The sequence below is a fragment of the Rhinolophus sinicus genome, linkage group LG11 (genome assembly GCF_036562045.2).
Source record: "Rhinolophus sinicus isolate RSC01 linkage group LG11, ASM3656204v1, whole genome shotgun sequence".
Lineage (NCBI taxonomy): Eukaryota > Metazoa > Chordata > Mammalia > Chiroptera > Rhinolophidae > Rhinolophus > Rhinolophus sinicus.
In genome coordinates this window covers 53525157-53539794 of record NC_133760.1, presented here as the reverse complement: position 1 = coordinate 53539794, position 14638 = coordinate 53525157, and the positions used below count along the sequence as shown (strand labels likewise).

Genomic DNA, 14638 nt, shown 5'->3' with positions numbered 1-14638 from the left:
TCTGAAAACCTCTAGCTGAATATTCTAATAGCATGATTCTAATTACCATGTTGGCCCAAATATAAGACAGTACCAGCAGAAGCCACCTCCCCGACGTTTTATAGAAGAGAAAAACACCAGAGGCCTGTCTCAAACTGTCTCTCCTCTTCTGCAGCAGCGTGGTGTGGAAATGGGCTGGAACCCAACCACTCAGCATCTGGGAGACTCGGGGTGTATTTAGCCCTCTGAGCCAGGCGCCCCTGCACAGAGAAGCTAACACGCCACCTGGCAGGGCTGCTGGCTCAGACGCTGCACCACCACCACCACCACCAGCAGTGACATGGCAGTTACTCAACTTCGCTTAGTCTCATCACTTATAAAATGGATTAATAAAAATACATACCTGAGAGGGTGGTGGTGAGAATTACATTTATCGTGAAGTCTTAGGACAGTGCTTGACGTATTGTAAAATGCTCAATAGTATTGAGCTCTCGTGATTAATATTATTTTACAGTGATTACTCTAAGGCCCCTTAACTGCGTTAAGAGCCCAGCCCCGCTCCGGGCATTAAACCTCAGTACCATGGCAACTGCATTTGTAGCCCGTAACAGACCAAGCGCCTGTGCATGACAGATGTGAAGCCTGACCAACAATATCGATATGTCCCTAATTCTTCTTCCCTAGACTGTCCCTTTACCAAACTTCATGCTGTTCTATAAATTACTCTTCTCCTTCCTATCTTCTTTCTTAGCACTTACTTATTCATTAAGAGTATTATTTTTACACATTGACTATTACAATATGGGACTGTTTGATGGACAGGTGATTGCTCCCAGTAACTAAGCCCTCTGAGCATCTGTCCAGCAGAAATGGCAGTGCTCTAGAACGAGGAGCTTTGGCTGCTTGCGTCACCAGAATGCCACTCTATTTCTTTATTTGAAGCTGCGGAGAAGGAAATGGGAAGTAATTGGATGTCGACTTTTCATGTCTATTAAATTGTAGTTTTTACAAAAGACTCTTCAAATGATCTCTTCTGAACCATGAATGAAGTCTCCTACTGGTCCCAGTTGACCAATTACTTATAACCTCAAATTGAGTGCACGCAGTCAAAAGGGAAAAAAAGGTAAAGCCCTCTTGTAAACAGTCTGGTCCTTCCTTTAACACAAGGCCAACCAAAGAGGGTCTAAACTTTGGATGATTATGCAGCCATCTCATTTCAAACGCAGTTGAGACAACCTACAGAAAATATAGCCCTAATTTGGATCAACATGGTAGTAGTCTCTCGCCAAAATTTTATTTGCTTTGGGTTTTCCTCTTACTGCTGCAGTTAATAAGTAGTTAACTCTGAGGACAGTACTTTTTCAATATATGTTTCCAAAACCATGATACCAATAAAGCATCATGAGGAATTTGCTATAAATATTGGGCTCAATTTATCTTGTATAGCAGTTCCTTAATTAGACTGACTTGCAAATTGCTTTATTTCCCCTATTTTAGGTGATAAAAGATTCCAATTTAAATTGAGAATGCCAAGTGTTTTTTACTAATTTGATACTGGCACTGAAAGGTGATTGCTTTTTAATTGGAATCCACTCTGAGAATGTACAATTCAAATAGTAAGTCAAGAAACTGAAGTTTAGAAGTAGAGACTCAAAACTAATCATTTCTTCTACTACCAAAGGAAACAGGAACCAATTTACACGAAGTAAATTAAAGTAGATGCAACCATGTATTTACAAACACTGACTACTACTTACAAAAAGCTGGAGGAACTTGAGGATTCTTTTGTGGGTAAGTATGTAAAGTGCATTCCCACTGAGCGGGTCAATAACTGGCAATCTGTGGATTTTATTTTTGATCAACGAGTATACAGCGTCGAAGAGGCTGCGGGAAAAGCCATTAAAGTTGTTAGGAGGCTTTAGAGAAAAACGAGATAACTCTGGACCACCCCTGCTTTAAAAGCATTTTCAGTGTTTTTATGTTACAATAATAAAGGTTGGTTGACTTTTAAAACAGTGTTTTGGAAAAGTTTTAATCAGAGATCTCAGTACATTTTTCTGAATTTTTTTTTCACCATCTACGTTAATGAATCTCACATACAAGTGTGAGCTACAAAACTTTGGCAGTTTTTTAGTAGCGCGTTTAATGTTTTTAGTTGACAAATGACAGAAGCTACTATTGCCGGGGGGGGAAAGCTAGCCTTGTGGTGGACTGGCCGCTGATGGCACAGCCTGCTGGCTGCTTCCCTGCTCGGCCAGCTCACTTCCAGGCACTCCGGCCTCTCCTGTGACCACCAACCAGGCGGCATGGTGGGTCTGTCTGTTGGGACTTGGAGATAAAATAATAAAAATCAGGATTTCACTTTTCTCACTAGTGCTCTAGAGTTTTAAGAACGCTTTCATACAACTCTGGAAATGTACCAGAGCCTTTCAGAAAGCTTGGATCAAAATGTAGGGCTGCTAGAAGAACAAAATGTATGACTACTGAGAAGGCAGCCCATCCTTTTGACTGCCTCTGGACCAGTGTCTAACAGAGACTGATCTTTCTACTTCAGTGTATGTCAGAACCACTGGGGGAGTTGTTTTACTGCACATTCCTGGGCACTGTCCTCCAAAGACTGATTTAACAGGTCGGGGGAAGAGCCAGGAATCTGCAGTATTAACAAGCTCCCTGGATGCTTTCCTGTTGCAAGTGGTCTGGGTCTCAAAGCTACTCAGTACGACCATCGTCCTAGTCCATTATCCATCCTTTGCCCCAAGAATGGCTGTGATTTCTATTGTCTCTCGATTCATCGAGTCTAATATTTGGAATCAAGGAGGCTGGCTCTTATCTATGTTAAAAAAAAATCAATCAAACATGATAACAAGGGAAATGAACCTGAATGAATGAATGTTTGCAAAACAGAAAAACTTTACAAGTTTACCTTGCATCTGGAGATATATTCACTAAAGGCTTAAATGTTTCTTGTAAATAAAGCTCTGTATTTATAGAAAGAAAATATGCAATTAGTAACACATTTGCTGTTTGCAGTTATTACATAAATTATAATACCCTTCAAGTTATTGATAATTAAAAGGATTAAAGACCCAAATCAAATTTAATATACTGAAAACTACTGTGTTATAGTTATGGCTATTTTAAACAACTACCAAACTGTTTTCAGGATGTTGCCTCTGTGGAAAAATGAAACAGTATGACAAGAAATGTAAAAATCAGAAGAAAAGTGAAGAAATCTGATTTAAAAAAGCAATACCAGCAGAGGTCACTAGAATTCTACCAAGTTACCATCACCTTCAAGAGATGAAGTCTTTATAAAATCCTTTAAAACCAATTTTTGTAAGTTAAACAATAAAACAAAACTTGTAACAGACTTTGTTCTTTAGTTTTATTTTACCAAGCTAATGCTCAAAATCTACTACATCTTGAGGAATCTTTCTAGTATGTGGAAATTATCTTTGTAAAGATCAACTGTAATTGCTGAGGTTTCTATACACACGGCATTCAAGGGTGTGCTGACCTTATTATTACTACTGAATAGCCATGCAATGTCGAAATGTAAATATACTTAATCCACCGTTACTTACACAGTAGAATTTGACCAGAAGTATCTGTCTGGGTATTAAGTTATATGTTCACTTCATAAAAGGCAGTGCTAAGATATGGACCCCGTGTCAACTTACTATGCTTAGGAATCAATAAAGCCATCAAACCATATGAAATTGAAAGAGCCCTGGTCTTTAGGGAATTCTACCCAATGTTCAGATTCCACAGCCAGCCACAAAGGTTGCTCACCATACCAAGCAGATTATGGGAGGTACAAATCTAAATTTCAATTTTAAATTCAAAATTTGCCTTCAGTTGGTCCCTCCACTTCTATCCAGGCTTTTCCCTGAACACCTACGCAGGCTCCCGCCTCAGCCCTTCTTATCCCACGCCTGTATCTGTGCCTTTCTGCTCGTGTCCTTGGTCCCCTCTCTACCAATCCAGCACGACAGGTCTCATTAAGAAAGAACAATTTCACAATTGTGAAATCAGAATTTAAAAAGTGGCTCCATGTCAGAAAAGGGTGTTACGATTATAAAGGGTGCACTTCAGGGTTACAAACAAAAGAAAGCGACTTTGAAGCTGTTTTCATGTTATCTGATGCAAATCATCTAGTTTAGGATTCACTTGTCCCGTGTTTCTCCATAATTTGTAAAGAAATAATTATTAAGTTTACGTAAGAACAGATCTTTGCTTTTGTCAATCTTAGGCATTGCTTTGGTGCGTTTTCTATACAAAGGCACATTTTGAGGGAGTAATACTTGGTAGTGAATGGTGGCTTTGGGGGGGAGGCCCCCGGCAGAGACCTGGGTGCTGCTTAGCTTACCCTTGGTATAAAGACTCGCTACAGCTTCTCTGTACATTTCTATTAAACAGAGAGGACAGATACTATGTACAGTAGGATGGCATGCTATCAAAATTAAGGTACAAATAAGTGTTTCAATTAATGTAGTTTATCATTAAGCAGAGAAAAGGATCTGTGATATTAAAACATATTTTAACACACTAAGTAGAACTTTTTTTCTTCTATTAAAAGATTTTAAACACCCAACAGTACTTACCCCTCCATGTTTCAATTTTATGTTCCTCTAATTCATAAATCTGTACCTAAAGATAAGAAAAAATCCTCATTTACAAATGTTAATACAATATAAGAAATGATTTCATAACTGCTGCTGAGTCCCATAATTCAGCAGATGGAAACAATCAAGATAATTCAGAAATATTGGCAATATAAACAAATACCTTTCAAGATAAATGTTTTATATATTTAAGACATAATAAACCAGTATAATATTGTATTTTCATTAATTTGAAAATTTCTGATACTTAAATTTTAAAACACACGGACATACACACTCATTCCTTCTTTTTGAGGATACGGAAGGTTTGTATCATCTCTAATTTTGAAAGGGCAATTGGTTAGATCATGTGCTAAAATTAAGTTGTTGGATCACTTGGTGTCTGGACCATATGTATCACCCAGTCTTTACAGAGGTAGAAAGGGAAAAATGCCTGGGAGGTTAGATGGCCTGGTGTCATACAAAGTCACTTTGGCGCCTTCAGCTGTTTAAAATCTCAGCACCAGCCTTACCGCTTCTTAGTTGCTATTGACAAATTACTCAGCCTCTCTGAATCTGTGTCCCTCCCTAAACAACTGGCTCCAAAGGCCCTCCAACTTCAGCTTCTGTGAGGACACATGAGATAACGTGCCTGCTATTCAACACACTGGAGCTCGCCACCACCCCTTCTGCAGCCTCCCACTCCCAACTCAGCTTTTAAAAAACTGACGACGCCATCCACCTGCATTATAGGGGGGTGCAATAAGCAAGCCTGGCCTCCTGAAGCTTAAAGGAGCCAGTCACGAAGAACCCCCGAGTGCGTGATTCCATTTATGTGAGATGTCCAGAACAGGAAAATCTATACACACAGACAGGGATTGCTGGGTGCCTAGGGTTGGAGGTGATGGGGCGTAGGGGGTGTGGGGTTTCTTTAGGGACAGTGAGAATGTTCTACAACTGACTGTGGTGATGGCGGCATAAGTGGGTGACTATAAAAAAGACAATGAATTGCATGCTTTAAATGGGTGAAAAAAAGGGAATATGAATTATATCTCAATAAAACTTAAAAACACAAAACCTCGAAAGGATCCAGCTGACCTGCAAGCAGATTAAGCGCCTGCCCAAACTGCAATACTCTTTAATGGAAGCTAGTACAGATATTCAGCTACACAACAGTGACAATGTCCAGCATCCATTAGAAATTATTAGATTTGTAAGAAGAAGGAAAACGTAACCTATAAACTGGAGAAAAAAATCAGTCCATAGAATCAGGTCCAGAATAAAAACACAATCAATTGTGTTTTTATATATTAATGATAAATATTTAGAAAATGAAATTAAGCCATAGCTTTTACAATAGCATTTTTCTGTTCATAATCAGAAAATGAAGTGAAACATGGAAGAAAAAAAACATGTATCCTCAAGTATTAAGAAAAATTAGACTGTATGTTAAAACACAACTGAATTTTAGAAATTTTGATTTAGTGAACTATTGCTGACATTTGTTATGTGAGGTTTAGCTGCATTTTATCAAAACCTAACCACTTAACAATCATACTCTGTGCTAATTTTGCTAGTCCAAAGCAGAGCTATGACCATTATAAGGAAAACCAGTATTCACCTGCATTGGTAGTATTTCAGAAATCAGATATATCACGTGAAATAAATACGGAATACTTACAAGGTCTTTGGTAAAATTTCCTTTTAAGAGTATGACGTATGAAGAAACTCATTTTATGAAGGAATTTAATTACTGGGCAATATTGACCATTAGATGTAAAAACAGTATTAACTGGATTGTCTTTTAGCTTTTAGATATCCAAAATAGTACTAGTGAAAGAAACAAAATATACAACTCTCTCCTTCCCCTACTTTTGCCAAAAAACCAAACACAAACTGCCGCCCTCCCCAAAGTAAAGAGCAAAACCCAAAACCCAGCAAGCTGAAAATCAGGGTTGTGAGATAAAGACCACATATGGTTTTCAAACTACGCTCTTTTAAAAACAGTTGCACCAGGGAGATCCGCCACTAAGATGAGCCAGTGGCAGTCTTTTTTTCAACTGGTAGAAAAATGTCAAAACTGAATTTCTTCACTTTTAATTTCTTACTTCTTTAAAACCACACTGCACTCCCATCAACAGGCCCATGACATAGCCCGGTGGCATTCTCAGCTCAAATAGTGAGGGCGTCAGTGGTGACAGCCACCTGGGCAAGAGAGGTGCGAGGGGCCACCCTCATCCACGGGTCTGGGCCGCACTGCAACACTACAACATGCCCACGACGCTGTTCAAGACCCTAAATTCAGTGACAGACAGGACATCTAGGCAATAAATAAGCACATAGATTTCCACTAACCCGAGAGCTCCTGAAAGCTGAATAAAGAAGCTAGTGCCTTTTATTTTTCCTGAGACTACCTTCTTTAAGCTTCAAACATACTATGACTGATTTACACGGAGGTTCCCTGCACATTCTATAGACTGGGAAAAATCAACCACCAGCACTTCCAAAAAAGCACTCTACCAAAAAAGAAAAAGAACAGCATCTTAAAGTGTACACATACATACACAACCCCTGTGCACACACACAGAACTACACAGCTCCAATCACTGACATAAGGATTTCTGGCACTTACCATGGGTGATTTATAGTATCTATGTAGTATATTTATGAAATCTGTAATTGTTAGCATTCCTGGAACAAAGAATTATGTGTTAAATAGGAAACCACGAAAACATAAAAGAAAAATTTCAAAAGACAGGCAAACCTGAGTATTTTCTAGAAAAGCTTCTAAAGCATATGTATCAAGCACTGCGTAATATATTATTTAAAACTATTAATATGTTAATTATCTACACCCAACTAAGATAACACAAATTTAGCTGAAATTAAACCTGATAATAAGGGGAACTAATCACAACATTTGGCAATTTAATGAGAGAAAACTTAATGACTGTTATACAACATCACCAAAGACCTACACATAAATAATTTAAAATACTTTAAAATATGATGAAGTATTCCAGAAGCTCCTGAGGCACAACCCTTCTGGGGGCACTTGGACTGTTTCCTGAGAAGCATTCTACCAACAATGGTTTTATCGGTTACTGTGTACTAAGGCCATCTACATGTTAGATGCCAGGACTACACAGATAAAGGAGACGTGAATCTTTCCCTGCGGACACTGTAATGGTGGGGAAGGGGGGGCAGCCACACGCTGGTAATTTCACAGTCACGTGACGCACACTGACAGATGACATCCATTGTCTGCTATGACTTAGAAGGTGAGAGACTATGGAGTTTAGACATTATAAGTTACAGGATGTTTTTAACAGTAATAACGATTTAGCAAAGGTATCTATCACATTTACATCAGTTTTTTGCCCTGTCAAGAGGTGTTCACCTATGGGGAAGCAGGGATGGACCACAGGTAGGTGTGTAAACGTGAGCAAAGGGGGTCGACAGACACATATCTGACCACAGCCTCCCCCTCGGGCCCCGTTCCCTGGGCACAGGAACTGGCACAGGAACCTTCAGAGACAGTAAGGTGCTGAAGCAAAAGAAATTCAATAAATAAATAGAAAAAAGAAAATAAAAGTACGTAAGTATTTTTAAGTTTACTAGCGGCCCTATCTTACCTGGATATAAAAGCAAGCATGTTCTTTAATTTGGAAACTTGTTTACTAGGCTGAGTTCCAACTGCCCTGATTAAAATACCTTAGGCTTCCTGCTTTGAAGGCTTCCCTGTTCAGGTTTTTGTCCGGGGCCACACTGCTTACCTACAAAACTCTGCTTTTTACTCTCCCACAGAGGCGCGGCTCGAACACCATTGGCTACTAAGGCAAAGAAGGCCTTTTTAACCTGAAGACAAACGAGAGAAACAACATACACTTTTAAAGTCCGTGAGTCAGGGGGGGGAAATACACCTTCAACTAAAATATTCAGGCAAATCTAATCAGTCAACTTCAAGTTTTCTAAGTTTGATAACCTAAAAATAACTGAATTTATTAACATTAACAAAAACGCTTTTGTATTATATTTAAAGGCATATAGGGATTACATTATTTTTTGAAACTGAAACAATACAATTAACTTCATTTTTTTTGTTATTGTATCTAAAGAGTCTTGTATAGAGACTTTCTATAATAATTAAAACCATACAAAAGAATTAAACTTCAGAACTTAATTTCTTCTATATGTGGTTATTAGTTCATTTGAAAACACTGAAGTTCTATCAAATGATTTGAAATGAAAATGTCTTTTTCATATGTTCAATAACAAGACAAACAAGCATGCTTTCTCATTTCCCCAAGGCTGAGAAAGAAAAGTTATGAAAGATGTAACAAATGTGTACTATTATATCTTTTAGAGACAAAGATTGCCTACGTGCTGGTTACGGGTCGGGCACTGCTCAGGGCATTTACACACAGTCACTCACTGAACCCCCAGGATGGGCACCCACCCTCTGGGAGCCACGGCAGGTGAAGAAGGCATCAGAGGTGAGGATTTATTGACAGCCAAAGCCCAGTGCTGCAAATGATCCTCTAAACACAGAGAACACATGAACACAGGGAAAATGGTTCAATTTTATTAGAAGCCAAAGAAACGAAAATCAAAGCCAATTTAAAGCACTGCTGATAGCTGCTCAATAAGCCCGTATTTTTCAGTTATAGCACCTGATGCAAGTGCCATTGTAAAACCACTGGTGGCCCCGTCCATACAGTAAGGATAGTTTTTAAGCCACAGCTTATCTCAAGAACCACTAAAATATTCACACTGTTTGGGCACTTGCTTTTTTCTCTGTTGAATTATTTACTCAGACTAAAAACCGAGGAGTAGGATTCCCGAATCAAAGATGTTCATTGTGGTATCACCTCTAATATTGAAAACTGGAAAAATATCTGCCCCAACAAAAGAAAACTTGTTAAATATTGGTACACCAAGAGGAAAAAGTATCATACCATATAATTATGAAGACTATGTTGAAGGGAAAAAAATGGTTTATAGCAGTAAAAAACAGACTATAAAATTATACACTATAATTATACAAAATATATGTTTAAATGGAAAAGATCAAAGAGCAATAAGCAAAAAATTTAAACTTCCAGTTTAAGGAGCTGGGACAGTGAAAGTGTAGTTCTTTCAATTTTTATAGTTTTCTCTTTAAGAAAGAAAATGATGCTTTTCTCACCCACTAGATTCCAAAACCTCTGTTAATAATGAAATGAGAAAATTACAGGAACCTGAAGCTTCAAATGAGACGAGGGTTAATAATTCAGTGCCTGTTTCTGCCTTTATTGAGAATGACTGACGCAGGTACCTGGTGGGTAAAGAGGGCCACTAAGTATTTTCTGCACTGTCTCAGCCCTGGCCTGAGCGCAGCAGGGAGTCTGTCTATAAGATGAGTGAAATAGCAGAGAAGTGGGAGGGAGAGGCGAGCAGAGCCAATGACACGGGAGAGAAACAGTAACTACGTGGCACTGTACATTGATGACCCAGTGTTTGAACCACAGCTTGTGTCAAGAACTGCCAAAATATCCATACTCTTTGGGTAGCGCGATGAATCCAGGGACGGCATGCCCGTTCCGATGGGCTGCTACTACCACCTGGGTGCTGCTCCGGGAATCCGACTGTGGTCCTCGAAACCATGATGAAAGAATATGGGGGAGAAGTCACAAATAACAGATTTTAAAACTCATTAGCTTGTTTTGCTAAACTGGCCGGAATAGGAAGGGAGTAAGGGCATCTTTTAGCAGAGAAGACCAGTATACAAATCAGTCACCAGGCTCATTCATGAAGCTAAGTGACCAGGCCTGTTGAAAAGCCCTTCCAGAGAGCTCCGAGTTTGGCCACGATGAAAACTACGTAAGTTGGACGAAACGTACAGATCGCTATTTGAAAGCACTGGAGTGTGTGGCAGAGGCAGGACTCAAGGAGCTGCAATTCTTGAGAGAAAAGACATGAAGTGAGCTCCACAGCAATTGTGCCATTTTTCTGAGAGCATTCTTCAAATCATCGTCAAATAGGTGAGCTTCAACAGAAAATTGGAATCCATCAAAAAGGATCAACTACGTCCCAGGCAGGATAAATAGAAAGAAAACCACATCTAGCACATCACAGACAAGATGCTAGAAATCAAAGGCAGAGAGAAAATCAGCCAGAGGAAAAGACATTAACGTTCAAAGGATCAACAATCTGACTGAGGCATCACCCACGTAAGCTGGGGGTTAATTTTCACATTCACATGTAATGACTGTTCTTTCAGACACAGAAAAAAGTCCTGCCTCCCTACAGAGGGGCTCTGGCTGATCTCTACTAAAAGCTCTACAGCCTGTAAACGCTGCTGAGTTACTGAGTGAGGGTCAAGGCCGCTGTAACCACTGCACAAAGGAAAGGAGCCTTGCTGTGTGCCAGGTACACAGGCAGGTGCACAGGCCATTGCATGGATGTTAGAAACCGACTCCGCAGGCTGACTTCAGTTACTCTTGGGCAGAAATACACGGCCGGCGCTGAACAGGTCAGTGGCAGGGAGCTAGTGAGGAACTCCCAGGAAGCAGTCCAACGGCGGAGAGAACAGTAAGAATTTAAGGCGAAAGTGCCATCACTTTGGCAAGAGATGGGAAACAAGCAAACACTAAGAACACCCGGAGTGAAGTGAACCACCTCCTATTTCTTTTCGGCTTTTCCTGGGCTCAGGTTCTGACCCTCGCTGAGCCTCGACATTCTGAGTTACAAAATGGGCCGCACAGGTGACTGGGGGGCTTAACTGGGCTTGTGTTTGAAGACACTCAGCATGGAATCAACACTGAGAGCCAAAAAAGGGTAAATGCTTTAATTTTCCACGCTATGCTGACCCAACCAGAAGCAGACAGAAAGATTTACTGCTTTAACTTTACCCACATGCACTGCTGACATGTCCACACATCATGGAGAGAGTCCGGATTCCACCCTCCAAAGATCTAATGGAATATTCCACAGTGGACAAGATATACTCACACACTTTAATGGCGTGTGTTTCTAAACGCCCCCAGCTCAGTAACCTGCCTGCTGCTTTTGTGGTTTGGCTGCCCCTTCTTTGTGATAACGAAGACTTTACTTGGCTTTCTTAACACCAGCGTGGAGTTACTTGAGGAGCAATTTAAAACTATAAGTAGAAAATCCTTCACAATTACCGAAGGCACAGGGTGTTAACCAATTACCCAGTAAACAGGAGAGAAAGCGGACTGGAATAGTCTGGTTCTAATCTGCAGGAGAAAACTTGGGGTCTCGGGTACAGCTGAATATTTCTTTTCAATTGATACGCAATTTGCTCACACTGTTACAGTTTTAAAATTTACTTTTTAATAGGGTTTTCAAACAAACCAAATGTGATATTTACATAGGACGGAACTTTTTAATTTTTTAAAAATAATAAGCAGGCTCTTAGTTTCTCTAAGACGTTTTGACCATTGGCTGCCATTGGTGTTCCAGAAAATGGGAATCCGGTTCCTCTGAGGCTTCACTGCTTTCTATGTCATTTTACCCTCACTTTTAGTAATGAAATTGATCCTTGGGCTTGTAAAATTAATGCTAACGAATAGCTAACCGCTCTTTAAAGCTGTCCAGTTTGGTTTCTTGCTAAATCTTTGCATCAGAGCTTGTCAACTGGATTTAACCATACCTGATGGCATGTCTCCTGCCTTTGGTGGCTCACCACTGCGTAAAGAAGGGTCCAGCTTCTTGGGATGGGCGGACCAAGGCCCTGCCTCAGCCCGACCCCTGCAGCACTACAGATGCCTTAGTCCCTCTATGTCCCAGAGCGCCTCTGCTTCGACTGGACTAACCTGCATCTCGACCTATGAAAGCCTATCACCTTTAACCTTGAACTCCACAACGAAAGCTGCCCACATCGCTCCAAAGCTGAATCGCCTTCCTCTACTCCCACGGTACCGAGTTTTGTCCTTTGTTATAACACTTTCGGAGTTTTCCTGGTGGCTCGTTAGGCTTAAGGATGGCAGAGTAAAAACTTTTCTGGCAACTTCTCCTCTTGAACTTATCCCCAAACTACGGGGAGTGTGAAATAGAAACAGAATGAACTAGAAGATCTAGACCAAAAGCAGATGCAGAGAAGTTAATGAAAAACAAAGAGGAAGAGCCTCGTGTGGGGAGGGCTGGTGAGCGTCAGGAGTCGGAGAAGCAGCCTGATTTCTCCCCGGACACAAAGACCCAAGACCGGAGGCTCCGGAAGTGCTGGCAGGCGCAGGGACAAAACAAACAGGGAGATTGTTTCAAATCAAGTAATAACCACAGCCACCCTCCATCACCTTCAAAGGATTCTTTTCTAGAGAAACTGCTCCAGCAATAAAACACACAGATATGAACATTTGGGGCTTTCAAATGAACTTATTATATATTCTACTAAATAAAAAGCATCAGGATACACTGAGGGAGGCAATGCAGTTTCCCAGTTCATAGCTTAGGCTCTAACACACGTCAGACAGACCTGTGTTCTCATTCCAGACCCCATCACTCACCAGCTCTGTGGATGAAGTTCTTAAATTCTAGGAATTGTGGATTAAGCTGTGACTTAAGTTCTTTAGCCCTAGAACTTGACTTTCCTCATCTGGAGAAGAAGGATAGTAACAGCACATTCCTCACAAGGCTGCCTTGTGATGAATTCAGACGCCCTCAGCACAGAGCCTGCGTGTTAAGGCACTCAATGCATGTCTGCTGGGGCTGCTGCGTTTACATCACCTCATAAGGTAGCCATCCAAGTATATACCAAAAATTCACGGACACTGGGCACACTTACTTGCAATGTAGTATCAAAGACGACAAGCTTTGAACTGGTTGGGACAATGTCATAACACTTGTGTGACCTCATGAATCGCATGTAAACACCACTTTCTGAGTCTTCTGCTAAAAAGGGAAGAAAAAAGGCAAATGTTAGTAATAATACAGAACTTCCTCGATTGGCTCAAGAGTATGTATGAAAAACCACCCGCGAAGAGACGTAATGGAAACTACGAATGTTTTCCCGGTAAGAGTGAGAAGACACAGGTGTTCACTCTCGCTAGTTCTATTCAGCCCCATGCTGGGGTGCTTGCTGGTGCAATAAGGCAAGGAAAATAAAATAAAGTAAAATAAAGCATGCAGACTGAAAAGGAAAAAGCAAAACTGTCTTTATTTGCGGACTTTGATTTTCTACACGGAAAATACCAAAGAATCTGCAAAAGTTTCCAGATCTAAAAAAAAGTTAATAAAAAACAAAAACTATGCTACCGTTTTTCTATATACTAGCAATGAACAATTGGGAATTAAAAATATTTTTATATAAAGGTACCATTTACATAAATGTCAAAAAGAAATATGGACCTACATAAGGAGACAAAGTGCACAGAAAACGGTAACTACGTGGACAAATATGTCTTATCATTTAAATCTGTAAAAGGTGATTGACAGCTGATAAACGGGACAATGTATTGTGAGGGTTTACAGTACATTTATAACTGCGTGGCACCACCATCTGCCAATGGTGCAGAAATCTAGGCATCACTGCTGTCACACTGGGTCCTTCGCCCTAACCTATTTGTCACGACGCGCGGTTGAGTTCACACCACAAGTATCTCTTAATTTCCACCCATTTCTCTCTGCCTCCATCCACGGCCACTGCCCTAGATCTGATAAACACTCTAACTTCCTAACTGGTCTCTTTGCTTCCAACCTTGTTCTCTTCAACAGCTGTCCACATTGCATCCAGAATGGCTTCGCCAGACACGAATCGAATTGCGTCACACCTCTGCTGAAAACACTTCAATGGCTTCTAACTACGTCAGGAAACAAGACAAAATCCTTGACGTGGCCCACGGGACCCTGCCCTGAAAGGCGTGCCCCCCACTCCCCAGGACTTCCTCCAGCACCAAGCTTTCTCTCCCCCTTCCTAAATGCGCCGCTCTCTTCTTCCACCGCCTTCAGTGACTGTTTCCTCGGCCTGGAGCATTGTCGCATCTCCTCTTGGCCCACTTCCATCCTCCTTCACTAGACCACACCTTGAGGACATGACTGAGAAGCTGCGGTAG

General features: G+C 40.7%; 1 protein-coding gene across 9 annotated transcripts in view; it reads right to left on the bottom strand.

Moving 5' to 3' along the window:
• PRKAG2 (protein kinase AMP-activated non-catalytic subunit gamma 2) overlaps positions 1-14638 on the bottom strand; it is a 189673-nt gene that overhangs the window by 12456 nt on the left and 162579 nt on the right. For 6 of the 9 annotated variants that reach the window (XM_019712806.2, XM_019712808.2, XM_019712809.2 and 3 more), the window contains 6 exons: positions 13372-13478; positions 8360-8441; positions 7216-7274; positions 4584-4629; positions 2903-2957; positions 1737-1863 (listed from right to left, as the gene is read on the bottom strand). In XM_019712806.2, coding sequence (XP_019568365.1) covers positions 1737-1863; positions 2903-2957; positions 4584-4629; positions 7216-7274; positions 8360-8441; positions 13372-13478 — 476 coding nt within the window. The remainder of the gene's footprint in view (positions 1-1736; positions 1864-2902; positions 2958-4583; positions 4630-7215; positions 7275-8359; positions 8442-13371; positions 13479-14638) is intronic. The other 3 variants (XM_019712807.2, XM_019712811.2, XM_074315097.1) reach the window with 1 other exon arrangement.